The sequence below is a fragment of the Carcharodon carcharias genome, chromosome 5 (genome assembly GCF_017639515.1).
Source record: "Carcharodon carcharias isolate sCarCar2 chromosome 5, sCarCar2.pri, whole genome shotgun sequence".
Lineage (NCBI taxonomy): Eukaryota > Metazoa > Chordata > Chondrichthyes > Lamniformes > Lamnidae > Carcharodon > Carcharodon carcharias.
This window is the reverse complement of record NC_054471.1, coordinates 163,234,591-163,249,063: the sequence shown is the minus strand read 5'-3', so window position 1 is coordinate 163,249,063 and position 14,473 is coordinate 163,234,591. Positions and strand designations below refer to the sequence as shown.

General features: G+C 43.1%; 1 protein-coding gene across 2 annotated transcripts in view; it reads left to right on the top strand.

The window, feature by feature from the left end:
* b3galnt2 (beta-1,3-N-acetylgalactosaminyltransferase 2) overlaps positions 1–14,473 on the top strand; it is a 39,143-nt gene that overhangs the window by 21,908 nt on the left and 2,762 nt on the right. For both annotated transcript variants that reach the window (XM_041187451.1, XM_041187450.1), the window contains exons 5-10: positions 1,015–1,110; positions 5,038–5,148; positions 5,766–5,856; positions 7,684–7,867; positions 8,551–8,673; positions 10,659–10,818. In XM_041187451.1, coding sequence (XP_041043385.1) covers positions 1,015–1,110; positions 5,038–5,148; positions 5,766–5,856; positions 7,684–7,867; positions 8,551–8,673; positions 10,659–10,818 — 765 coding nt within the window. The remainder of the gene's footprint in view (positions 1–1,014; positions 1,111–5,037; positions 5,149–5,765; positions 5,857–7,683; positions 7,868–8,550; positions 8,674–10,658; positions 10,819–14,473) is intronic.

The window sequence follows — 14,473 nt, the reverse complement described above, 5'->3', positions numbered from 1 at the left end:
ATAACCTCACTATCTCACGCTCTGTCTCAGCCCATTTACTACTGAAATCCTTAGCCTTAGATATATTACCTCAAGACTCGTCTATTCCAATATGTTCTTGACTACCCTCCCATCTTGAACCCTCCATAAATTTGACCTCATCCAAAAGTATGCTGCCTGACTCGCACCAAGTCTCATTTACCCATCATCTTTGTGCTCGCTGACCTAGTTTTGTTCCTGGTCCAGCAATGTCTCATATGAAATTCTCATCCAATGTTCTTCTGGGGCCTCAACCCTCCCTCTCTCTGTAACCTCCTCCAGTTGCTACAACACTCCCTCTCTTTGCAACCTCCATCTACCTACAACCCTCCCTCCCTCTGTAATTCCCTCCAGCTCTACAACCTTCCCTCTCTCTGTAACTTCCTCCAGCCCCTACAACTCTCCCACTCTGTGTAACCTACTCCGGCCCCTACAACCTTCCCTCTCTCTGTAATCTCCTACAGCCCCTACAACCCTCCCTCTCTCGTTAACTCCATTGGCGATGTGTCTTTAGTTTCCAAGGCCCCAAGCTCTGGAATACCCTCCCTAAACTTGTCCGTCTCTTTCTACTTCTATCTCATCCTTTAAAATGCTCCTCAAAAATTGCCTTTTTGACCAGGCCTCTGGTAAAATATCTGACCAAATGACATCTTCTTATAATTCCAGTACAAATGTATCATTGTTCTTAATGTAACTATGGTGTTCATTTTGAACAAAATGACAAATCGCAGCATCAACTCTCAAAATATTATTAGTTTGTTTTTATTCATTCTCATGTTATGGACATTGTTGTCAAGGCTGGCATTTATAACCCATTTCTTGAGAAGGTGGTGGTGCTGAAGGTAACCAGCTGGTTAGCTGGCAAGTTGCACAGTGAGTATTGTAGGGAATGGAATGAATGCTGCACTGCTATGTAATAATTTGTTGAAGTTCTAGCTTGTTTTTAAACTTCCTAGATGAAGTTGTTGTTGCATTACTGTGTGAATGTTTTACCAGGAGGTGATTGCCAGCGCCCGCTTCAGTCCACTCAGCTCTGGAGTACAAGTGAACCAACTGTGGTATAAGCCGGTGGAAAGATTTCTTTTACCTAAGGTATGGCAAAGGTTTAAGGATATTTTTGTTTTTTTTAATGGACCGTCCATGCTGTGCAACTTTTAGAAAATCCCACCTATATTTCACATTTCAGTCCTTTGTTGATTTTTCTTTTCTCTTTTTCCCCACTCTATTCAGGCCTTGCAATGAAATGCTCTGTCCTCGGGCTAATTGGGAAGCAGGAGACTACTTCCCAGGCCTCTGCAGAAGTGCTGTTGAATTGCCCATCAAGAAGTGGATGATGGGAACCTTGGGTGACTCCCAATGATTCACCCTCTTTCCAAATGAAAGCCCCTGATTCCTGGTGTGGATTGCTCCCGTCCTGTCCTCACACTTTGTATTTGGAGAATTCTGACTCTGAGCCCTTGTATTAGATGTTCAGTTGGGGATATCAGTATGTGGCTCCATCGGCCATTTCAACACCACATTGCTCAGTGATATAGAAATATAATATCAAGCAGCCAAGTGAATTAAGATTTATTTTGCTATGATACAAAGCCCATGCTTAACCTTATCCATTTTCTCCAGCTACCTTCCCATCTCTTAACTAACTTTGCTCTTCAAGATGCTTAAACATGTCATCACCTCCACACCTCCCCCACCCAGCTCCTTGTCCACCTTTGCTGAAGCTCATGTTTCAATCTCTTCAGCCTGAAGTCCACTCTGCTCACAATAAATACCAAGGCCGATTTGGCCCAACTCATAAATGACGTTCCTTGTAACTGTGGCTGATGTGTGTTTACCCTCATTGCCTCTGTCAACCTCTCTTCAGTGTTCATTGTGGTAGTTATCTTTCTTGCAACCTGTCTAATCCATTCTTAAATGTTGACAAGATCTCTGCTTCGATCATTTAATCTGTCAGTGGATTCCACAGCATCACAGCCTTCAGTGCAAAAAACATTCTCCTGCTCTCTGTCCTAAATCTGGTACATTTAATGTTGAATCTATGTCCCCTAGATTTAGACCTCTCCAACATTGGAAACTGTCTGTTTCTATCTAATTTGACTGATGCCTTCATAATTATGTCTCTGATACTCACTTTCAATGCCATTTTGGTTTGTTACATCTCTCCCTGCCCACAAAAGCCCTTTAAGAACTTAGGAACTAGGAGCAGGAGTAGGCAACTCAGCCCCTCGAGCCTGCCCCGCCATTCATTACGATCATGGCTGATCTCATTTCGGCCTCAACTCCAATTTCCCGCCCTCTCCCCATAACTTTTCAACCCATTCCTAATTAAAAATCTATCTATCTCCTCCTTAAATTTATTCAGCGTCCCGGCATCCACTGCACTCTGGGGTAGTGAATTCCACAAATTCACGACCCTTTGAGAAAAGTAATTCCTCCTCATCTCTGATTTAAACCTACCACCCCTTAGCCTAAAACAATGGTCTCTCATTCTAGAATGCCCCAGAAGGGGAAACATCCGCTCCACGTCTACTTTGTCTATCTCCTTTAGCATCTTATATACCTCAATTAGATCTCCTCTCATCCTTCTAATCTCTAACGAGTATGGGCCTAAACTGCTTTAATAACCCATAGTTTTCACTCATTCATTTGATCTTCCCCTCCCTCAAATTCTTTTATTTCCTGCATATTTCTCAAATATTCTTTTATGGAAGCAATGCTATATCAATGTAAATTGTTATTTTATTAATTTATATGACCTGGATCCAAACAGGAGAGTTTGAACACAATGTTAAACAGGGGTGCTCTCCGAGCCTGACTTGTCGTTATGGGCAGCAGTCGCATCTTTGCATTGACTGAGAAGCCAGGCCGTTGTTAACATTGTCCTAAATCCCATTGTTGTCATCCCTGGGTCAGTGGGTAGCCCTCTTACCCCTGAGTCAGAAGGTTGTAGATTCAAGTCCTGTATGAGTGGAGCCCACAATTCAAGGCGGATTTTTTTTTTTTATTATTCTATTTATCATGTTGGGATGTTTTATTATTTATATGTTTGTATGCTATTTAGGAAATAGAATTTCAACTTTGACTTGCTTCAGAAATATTTTTGTAACAATTATGGAGACATCAGTGACATTCTGCCATCTTAAGAGTTTCAAATTCATTCAGTTGCCTCCCCTTATGTAGTTTTATTCGTCACTAGTTACTGTGCACCAGGAGTAGATGACTGTGCTAATACGTAGCCGCCACATCAAAAAAATGCACTGAGAGTGTCACCTCCAGTCCCCACAAACCAAATGTATTATTTATTTTAATGGGATGTGAGCATCATTTGCAAGGCCAGCAATTATTGCTTATCCCTAATTGCCATTGAGAAGGAGGTGATGAGCTGCCTTCTTGAACCACTCTAGTTTATGTGGTGAAGATACATCCACAGGGCTGTAGGGAGGTGCTTCCAGGTTTTTGACCCGGTGACAGTGAAGGAACAGCAATATGGTTCCAAGTCAGGATCGTGTGTAGCTTAGAGGGAAACTTGAAGGCAGCTTCACCAGATTGACACCTCATTTTTAGGTATGCCTGGTGCTGTTCCTGGTATGCGCTCCTTCATTGAGTCAGGGTTGATGGTAATGGTAGAGTGAGAAATATACCGGACCATGAGGTTACAGATTGTGGCTGAATACCGTTCCACGGCTGCTGATGGCCCACAGCACCTCATGGATGCCCAGTTTTGAGCTGTTAGGTCTATTCAAAATCTATCCCATTTAGCACAGTGATAGTGCAACACAACACGATATAGGATATGTTCATTGTGAAGATGGGGATTTGTCTTCACAAGGACTGTGCAGTGGTCACCCCTACCAGTACTGTTATGGAGCATCTGTGACAGGTAGTTTGGTGAGACAAGGTCTAATCGTTTTTCCCTCTTGTTGATTCTCTCATCTGCCCCAGGTCCAGTTTAACAGATATGTCCTTCTGCACTTGGCTAGCTTGATCAGTAGTGACGCTACCAAGCTATTTTTGGAAATGGTCATTGAGTACCACCCAGAGTACATTCTGTATGACTGCCACCCTCAATGCTTCTTCCAAGTGATGTTCAACACGGAGGAGTACTGATTCATCAGCTGAGGCGGGGTGGTAGGTGGTAATCAGCATGAGGTTTCCTTGCCCATGATGTCATGAGGCTGCATGGGGTCTGGAGTTAATATTGAGGACTTTCAGGGCAACTTCCTCCTGAATGTGTACCATCATCATATATGGTATACACTCAGAATACCTCCTGTACCACCATCCCTGTTGGGTCTGTCCTGCCGGTGGGATAGGTTATGCCCAGGGATGGTGATGGAGAAGCCTGGGTCTTTGGCTGAAAAGTATGATTCGGTGGATTACTGATCTAGTGACATTACCACTATGCCATACTCTCCCCACTGCAGTGAGTAACTCGTACCCTTTTCCCTCAAAGCCTGTCCACCAGCTACAAGGCAGATGTCAGGAATAACTTCCACTGGCCTGGATGAATGCAGCTTAAGAAGCTGGACTCCATCCAAGACGAAGCAGCCCACTTGACTGGCACCGCATTAACCACCTCTACCACTGGCGTGCTGGCAGTGATATATATCATCTAAAAGATGCACTGCAGCAACTTGCCAAGGCTCCTTTGGCAGCACCTTCCAAACCCACAACTTCTACCAGCTAGAAGAATAAGGGCAGCAGATGCATGGGAACACCACAACCTTCAAGTTCCCCTCAAAGCCACACACCATTCTGACTTGGAACTGTATCACCATTCCTTCACTGTTGTTGGATTAAAATCTTGGAACTCCCTTCCTAAAAGCACTCGAGGTGTACCTACACCAGATGGACTGCAGTGTTTCAAGAACACAGCCCACCATTACCTTCTCAAGGGCAATTAGGGATGGGCTATGAATGATGCCCTTGCCAATGACCCTCACATCCCACCAACAAATTAAAGATGGCATGTGAAGCTTCAGGTCAGAAGGTATATATACTGTCCTCTCTCTTTGACAGGGTTTTGAAGGCACCATTGCTTGGGAGAGCCAAGACTCTGAATACCTCATTACCATAAACCTCACTGATGTCCTGCTTGACAGTGGAGGAGGTGTTCTTAGATTCTCTACAGTAAGTTTCTTCATGTTGCAGTAAGTTAACTAATCAGAAAGGTGATTATAAACACACGAGCTGCATCCTTTCCCATGGATAGAAATTGGGAAATGATTACTGTTGGAGGGGCAGTACTGAGTGAGTGCTACACTGCTGAAAGGACTTTACTGAGGGAGCACTGCACTGTCAGATGGGCAGTACTGAGGGAGCACTGGACTGTGGGAGCACCAGTATTGAGGGAGTGCCGCATTGTCAGCGGGGCAATATTGAGAACGCTGCACTGAGAGAAGGACTGTACCGAAGAAGTGTTACACTGTGGGAAGGACAGAACTGAGGGAGTGCTGCACTGTCAGAGGGGCAGTTAGGAGGGAGCGCTGCATTGTTGGAGGGGCAGTTAGGGAGTGCTGCACTGTCAGGGGACCAGTACTGAGGGAGCGCTGCACTGTTGGAGGGAGTGTTTTTTTTTTCAATTAAATGTGCAGTAATGGGACTGCGCCATTGTAAAAAGAATGTTAACTGTGTTTAAAGCATATAACTGGATATTGAAATCTGTGTGTGTGTGTGTGTGTATACAGACTTTGCGTTCTTCCCTGCTTGGTTTGTTCCTGATTCCAAGCTGTGCTTGTTGTATATAGGCTCAGCTGCAGGCAGAGAAACAGGTAATTCAGGATGGATTTGGACAGAATGTGGCTGCGGTGGCTGGAGGCTTTACTTATACCATTCATGGTAAGTCAGTGAAAGACCAAACTGCATCCCTAGCAACAGATGTTAGTGTAAACTGTGTAGTCCCTTAAAGTTAAAATGATACTGCCAAAACAGTAATGTCGGAAAAAGGCAAGAAGGATATTGGCCCCAAAGATTCAATAACCTGAGCTTTGCAAATGGGAACGTAATAGCTCTTTAGTGTAAAAGTTACCATGAAGCTGTCAAATTGTTGTCAAAATCCAACTGGTTCACTAACGCTCCTTTAGGGAAGGAAATCTGTCCTTACCCGATCTGGGCCTATATGTGTCTCCAGTCCCACGACAATGTGGTTGACTCTTAATGCCCTCTGAAGTGGCCTATGAAGCCACTCAAACTGAGGGCAGCTAGGAATGGGTAGTAAATTCTGGCTTTGGCAGAGATGCCCCCATGTGGAGAACAATTTTTTTTAAATGCCCTCTTAATTACTGTATATTACCATACTATGTTATTAAGGAAGTGTTAACGATACACATAGAAAAGCGTAGTATGATTAGAACAAGTCAACATGGTTTTACAAAAGGGAAATCCTGTTCAACACATGTATTAGAGTTTTTGAGGATGTAACTATTAAGGTAGATAAAGAGGAGCTCGTAAATGTATATTACTGAATTTCCAAAAGGACAAGGTGCCACACAAAAGGTTAATACACAATATAAGAGCTCATGGAATTGGGGTGTTATAGTATGGATAGAGGATTGATTGACAGACAGGAAGCAGAGAGTTGGCATAAATGGGGCATTTTCAGTGTGCAGGCTGTGACTAGTTGAGTGCTGTAAGGATCAGCTATTTACAATCTATATTAATGGCTGAAACCAAGAGACAGAGCACAATGTATCTAAGATTGTTGATACAAAGCTAGGTAGAAATGCAAACTGTGAGGAGGACACAGAGGCTGCAAAGAGATATACACAGGTTAAGTGAGTGGGCACAAAGTAGCAGATGGAGAATAATGTTGGGAAGTGTAAAATTATTCACTTTGGTCAGAGGAATAGAAAAGTAGAATATTTTTTAAAAGGCGTGAAACTTGTAAATATTGTTGTTTAGAGAGACTTGGGTGTACTCATATAAGGAACATAAAAAGTTAGCATGCATGTACAGCAAGCAATTAGGAAAACAAATGGCATGTTGGCCTATATTGTAACAGGATTGAAGTATAAGAATAAAGAAGTTTTGTGACAATTATACAGGGCTTTGGTGAGACCACAGCTTGAATACCTTGTGCAATTTTAGTCTCCGTGTCTAAGGAAGGATATACTTGCATTGGAGGCAGTACAGTGAAGGTTTACTAGGGTTGTCCTATGAAGAGAGGCTGAGCAAATTGGGTCTATAGAAGAATGAAATATTCAAGATTATGAAGGCGTTTAACAGGATAGATTCTGAGAGGTTGTTTCCCCAAGCTGGGGAATCTAGAACAAGGATTGAGATGAAGAGAAATTTCTTCACTCCAAGGATTGTGAACCCTTGGAATTCTCTACCCCAGAGGCTGTGGATGCTCCATTGTTGAATATAATTAAGGCTGGGATAGATAGATTTTTGGTGTCTTAAGGAATCCAGGGATATGGGGAACAGGTGGGAAAGTGGAGTGGAAGCCCAGGATCAGCCATGATCATATTGAATGGCAAAGCAGACTTAATGGGTCATATGGTCTTCCCCTGCTCCTATTTCTTATGTTCACTCTTTTATAGTGTTCTGACACAATAAACATCCCCTGCTTTCCCATTATAATTGTCTGAAGTTTAATAGAGAACTTGACAGACAGGGATTACTGCAAGCACAGATTCAGCCTGACACTCTACTCATCTTTTTTAGATGGTACTGCACTCCTGGAAAGCCTCACCACTCGGCCCAAGCGGTTTGAAAGTCACAAAAATAAGCTCAGGGAAGAGGATGCTGCCTTACGAAGAGAAAGCCAAACCTATCAGGATATTGTTTTTGTAGACGTGATAGACACATACAGAAATGTGCCATATAAGTTACTGCACTTTTATCAGTGGTAAGGGATATTCATCATTTTTATTTGCGTTTTATGTGAGCTGTGGCTCAGTGGGTATCGCTTTCGCCTCTGAGTCAGAAAATCATGGGTTCAAATCCCATCCCAGAGACTTGAACACAAAATCCAAGTTGATACTCCCAGTGCTAGCACTGAGGGAGTGCTGCACCATTGGAGGTGCTGGCTTTTGGATGTGATGTTAATTGGAGGTTCTATCTGCTCTCTCAGGTGGACATGAAAGATCCCATGGCACCATTTGAAAGATGAGCAGGAGATTTTTCCTAGTGTCTTGCCCAATATTTATTCTTCAACCAACACCAAAAACAGAATATCAGGTCATTTATCAAATGGCGGTTTGTGGGAGCTGCTGTACACAATTGGCTAAAGTATTCCCTATATTATAACAGGGACTACACTTTAAAAAAAAAAAAGTGCTTAATTGGTTGGGAAGGGCTTCAGGACATCCTGAGATCATGAAAGGCACTATAGAAATGAAAGTCTTTCGTTTTAGTTACGAAGGGTATTGTGGTCTGGAGTTACAGAGACTGGTTTCTTTGGGGGTAATTAAGTACTTGAGATTTGGAGGCAATAGAACCTGGTTTAGGAGTCTCCCTTGAACATACCCATCTACTGGAAAAGTTTTTAAAAATAATTTAATTCTGATCCTGCTTTTACCTCACAAACAGGTCTGTCGAGTCGACGATTTTCAAACTGCTGCTGAAAACGGACGATGATTGTTACATCGATGTGGAAGCAGTATTAGAGAGAGCAGGAGACAGGCTGGGAGCTACAAATGTGTGGTGGGGAAAGTCAGTATCTTTGTATTCATGAGAGCTTTATAAAAGCAGTTCATCCTCAGTTATTTAAAAGGAGAAATTTGTGGTGCTGAGTGGCAATAAGCATGGGGTGTGGGGCTCAAGGGAATGATGGGCTGTGTGGCCTTTTCCTGTAGTGCATAATTTTGTTCTGTGATTTGGTTTGACTCTGCACAGCTGTTATTGAGGACCTGGCTATCAGCAAGTTAAAGTTTTGCACTTTATATTTTTTATTTAAAATTTTGGAAAACCTGCCAGTTGAGCCACTATTTCAGAACAGAAGCCTCTGGAACCAATCACTATATTTATTTTGCCTAACCTAACGTCACATTCCTTTATCTCAGGGGTTTCCTTGCTTCCTCTGCGGTCAATGTGATCTCCCTCCTCTGCTCTCTTCTCCCAATGCTGCCTGCTAAATTCTTCTTTAGCTGCAGATTAACCTCAACTTTCATTGTCTATGTGCTGTTACTGATTTATTTCCCCGGCTATCCCTCCCTAGTTTAAATGGTTTCAAGTTCAAATCTAACGAGACCTTGACAGACCTCAATATCAAATGTCTGAGGACCTCCTGGAGTGTGTTTTCTGAGGCTTTGAGAAGTACCAATGGAAAACTAATCTAAAAGGATGTGATACATCAGTCATTTAACACAAAATATTTGATGCTTTGGAGTGATATGATCAAGAAAGTTAATTTATGAAATAGAAACAGCAAATGCTGGAAGCGCTGAGCAGGGCAGGCAGCATCTGGAGAGAGAAACAGAGTTAATGGGCAGAATTTTGCCCTTGGTGGGCGGGCGTGCGGTCCTCACTGGCTCGACGGCGGGCGGGCAGCCAACCCCCGCCACCGAAATGGGGCCCACCGCCATTTTGAGTGGGCGGGCCACTCAATGGGAAGCGCTATGCACTTCCTGTGCGGGGCGGGGGGGAGGGATTCCCCAACTGTCAGAGTGTGCTCTTTCACACATGTGCACGAAAGAGCACGCTGCTCCCTGAGACTAAGTGCTATCTCAGGGAGATTAGTGACAGGTTGAAAAACTCTAAAAAATAGAAAAATAAGAACATTATGAACATGTCCCCCTCATGTGACAATGTCACATGAGATGGGACATGCTAATAAGAAGCACTGAAACTTTATTAAAGTTTTTAAACACGAACATGAAACTTCATCCCACCAATGGATGAGGTTTCATGTTTTATCAGAAGCCCACTAGGGCTCCTGGCCTTCCTGCCAGCCTTAAGGTTGGACAGGCAGGGTCTTTAATGATCTTAATTACTCTGTTAATGGCCTCAATTGGCCATTGACAGGTCGGCGGGCGGATGGCTGATTTCGTTGTCCGCCCGCCTTCCTCAATATTTGAATGGCATCTCGCATCATTTTCCCGTCGGTGAGTGGGCCCCGCCCCCAAATCGCCGACAGGAAATTTCTGGCCATTTGTTTCAGGTCAATGACCTTTTTTTCAGAACTGGAAGATGTTAGAAGTTTAACGGCTCTAAAGCACATACAGAGAAAAGGGGAAAGAACAAAACAAAAGGACTGTGAGAGGGTGGAATGCAGGGGGGATTAAAAGGCAGAAGAGACGAGTGCAGGGAAAAAGTAGCTGATAATGAGATGGGTTTAAGGGAGGTGTAAATGATTACAGAAGAAATGGGTGATTAAGATCTAAAGTTATTAAATTCATGTTGAGGCTAAAAGGCTTATGAAGTGCATAAATAGAAAGATGAGGTGCTGCTCTTCAAGCTTGTGTTAAGCTTAAAAGTTGATATTCAGAAGCATCTTCCCCATTACGAGGGCAGGTCATTGGCTTGAAACATTAACTTTGTTTCTCTCTCATCAGATGCTGCCTGACCTTCTGAGTATTTCCAGCATTTTCTATTTCTATCTCAGATTTCCAGCATCCGCAGTATTTTGAGGCTGTATTTTTTATTTGTTTGTTCAGAAAAGCCTCACGTTCATTAATTTTCCTAACCGCTTTCTCCAGTTTCAGGCAGAATTGGGCAGTAGATAGCAGTGGAAAATGGATGGAGCTGGAATACCCAAGTCTGGTCTATCCTGATTTTGCCTGTGGTTCTGGTTATGTCGTCTCTCGCAATCTGATTCAGTGGCTGGCAGAAAACACTGAGACACTAAAAGTCTATCAGGTATTGGGCACCTTTTGTGGGTTTTAACTGGGTTTTAAAGTACTCACTGATAATTTCACCCCTCTTTTACATTTTAGTAACATGGTTATTTTTCATCTTAACAATTCCTAAGGTCCATGTACAAAAACAGAAATACCTGGAAAAACTCAGCAGGTCTGGCAGCATCGGCGGAGAAGAACAAAGTCATGAGGACTCGAAACGTCAACTTTGTTCTTTTCCGCTGATGCTGCCAGACCTGCTGAGTTTTTCCAGGTATTTCTGTTTTTGTTTTGGATTTCCAGCATCCGCAGTTTTTTGTTTTTATCCTAAGGTCCATGTAGTTGTCCTGCTAGTCACATGATATGACTATAGTGCAGTTGTTGATTAATCATAGTGAGCAATTTCTATTAGTTAGTGTACAACAGATCCGGACAAGGGGTGAAGAAAATATCAGTGCTGGAAAGCTTTGGGAACCAAAGGTTCAAAATCACCTGGTCTTCCCAAGCATGCTACATAAGAAATAAGAGCATAAGTAAGCCATATTGCCCCTCAAACTCCGTCAAGCAGTAAGATCATAGTTAGATGATGCTTTCTCCAGAGGTTCCCAGCATCACAGATGCCTGCCTTCAGCCAATCCTATTCACGCCATATGATATCAAGAAACGGATGAAGACACTGGATACTGCAAAGGCTATGAGCCCTGACAATATTCCACAATGGTACTGAAGGATTGAGCTGCAGAACTTGCCATGCTCCTAGCCAAGCTGTTCCAGTGTAGCTACAACACTGACATCTACCTGGCAATGTGGAAAATTGCCCGAGTTATGTCCTGTACACAAAAAGCAGGATCAGTGTCCTAGGCCTAACAATCCTCAGCTGCTTCATCAATGATCTTTCTTCCATCATAAGGTCAGAATTGGGGATGTTCACTGATGATTGCACAATGTTCAGCACCATTTGCAACTCCTCAGATACTGAAGTAGTGCATGTCCAAATGCAGCAAGACCTGGATAATATCCAGGCTTGGACTGACAAGTGGCAAGTAATATTCACGCCACACAAGTACCAGGCAATGACCATCTCCAACAAGACAGAATCTAACCATCGCCCCTTGACATTCAATGGCATTACCATAGCTGAATCCCCCAATATCAACTCCTGGGGGGGGGGTTACCATTGATCAGAAACTGAACTGGACTAGCCATATAAATACTGTGGCTACAACAGCAGGACAGAGGCTAGGAACCCTGCGGCAAGTAACTCACCTCTTTACTCCCCAAATCCTGTCCACCATCCTCAAGGCACGTCAGGAGTGTGATGGAATACTCTCCACTTGTCTGGATGAGTGCAGCTCCAACAATACTCAAGAAACTCAAGGAATCATCCAGGACAAAGTAGCCCGCTTGGTTGGCACCCCATCCACAAACATTCACTCCCTTCACTGCCGACGCACAGTGGCAGCAGTGTGTACCATCTACAAGATGCACTGCAGGAACTCACCAAGGCTCCTTTGACAGCACCTTCCAAACCCAAGACCACTACTATCTAAAAGGACAAGGGCAGCAGATACATGGGAACACCACACCTGGAAATTCCCCTCCAAGACACTCACCATCCTGACTTGGAAATATATCGCCGTTCCTTCACTGTCGCTGGGTCAAAATCCTGGAACTCGCTCCCTAACAGCACTGTGGGTGTACCCACACCACAGGGACGGCGGTGGTTCAAGAAGGCAACTCACCATCATGTTCTCAAAGGCAATTAGGGATGGGTAATAAATTCTGGCCTAGCCAGCAACGCCCACATCCCATGACTGAATAAAAAAAAAATAATCATCTTCCTCAACTCCACTTTCCACCCCATGCAATTGGATAGCTCTTTTAAAAAGCTTCACCTGGTATTTCTCAAATTACTGTACTCACATACTGTATCCTAAAGTGCAATTTTATGGAAGTTAGATGGTTTATCCATCTGGGAGATTTCACTTTCCAGGCAAAGATGATCAGCTTGCACTGACTCTACTGCCAGCTTTCTGTCTGGCAAATGGTAGACAGACTGGCCAAGGGAATGACTGATATCAAGGGGGACATGATGGCACAATGTAATCTTATCATGAAGTTTCCCCATCCCATTCTATCGGGTCTGGGTGGCACAGCAACAACTTACTATGGCACTACCCTGAAAAAATAAAAAATTTCAATATTTGTATGTACACATTTGCACAATTACACAGAACATTATGTTTTTGCAAAGCAATATTGTGCCATTTCAGAAGCTGTTCAGCAGGACTAAAGATTGTGGCTAATCTTCTGCCAATGCTTTATTCCAAGTTCATCATAAACTTCTATCCAATCCCAACATTTACAGAATCAAGTTACTGAAGGATGGGTTTCCACTGGGTTTCCTGTCTGTGTTGAATGGTCTACGCCTGCTGTATTATTGATGAACTGGAATCTCCGCTCACCTCTTCAGGTCTCCAGCTGAACAAGTACCCTCCAACCCCATCATACTACTCATCCCACCAAACACTATAGGAACAGGAGCAGGACATATAGCCTCTTGAGCCTGTTCCAACATTTAGTTAGATCATTGCAGTTCTGTATTTTAACTGTCTATCTACCTTGGTTCTTTTAATTTCTTTAATGTCCTTGCCCATCAAAAATTTACCAATCTGAGTTTTGAAAACTTCAGTTGACTCCAGCCTCCTCAGCTTTCTGGGGATCTTCCACATTTTTACTACCCTTTTTATATGAATAAGTATTTCCCAACATCACCTCCAATTGACCCAACTCTAATTTAAAGTTATGCCCCCTCATTCTGGACTCCCCTACCAGAGAAAAAAATTCTCTCCAACTACCTCAGCAACTCCAGATCCTGGTGGTAGTGTGACATAGTTCACTGAGGGATTCCAAGTTGCTGTGGTAATCTGCACTACTACGTAGCTACCCAGAAATCTCTCCTGCTCTTACCACCTGCCATCAGTGTGTGTTGGAAGGATTTGCAGGTTGATACTCAACCTGTTTGGCCATGTCATAAATGCATCTTCTTTGGCCCTCAGGTCCTTGGGTGGAACTCAAATCCAGAGCTTCTGGCTCAGAGGCTACCAGTGTGCCACAAGATCCTGAGGAAATTTCATTTTGCTCCTTGGACTGTGTGTTAACACTGTAACAGAAGGGAAGACTAATCAACAACCAGGCCATGGAAAAACTGTTTAATGCTGCATGATTCTGCAGTATCTGTTCATGATAATTTCTTAGCTTCTTCATATATTTAGAATCCAATTGTTCTGAAGTTTAATCGTCCTTAATCCCACCTACACTTTGCCACCATTTCCATAATAGAATGGGGATCACTCCAGTTAGGAAAACACAGACAACCTTAAGTATGGAGTGGGTTTGTGAGGGTGTAAAACTAAGTCAGTACTGAACCATATTTCAGAATTCAGCAGCATTAGAACAGAAATTGATATTAAAAATTCACCAAGTAATTTAACATCTTCCTGCCACGGAAAATCAATGGTGCTAAAATAATAAAGAAAAGGAGATTGAACTGAGCGAATAAAATCTGTATGTTTTAATAGTACAGGAGAAACTTTGCTGTTAGGGCACTTCTTGCAAAGTATGTAAGAGTGGGCAACATTCCTTGTATTTTACCAATAATAATCTCCAATGTTAAC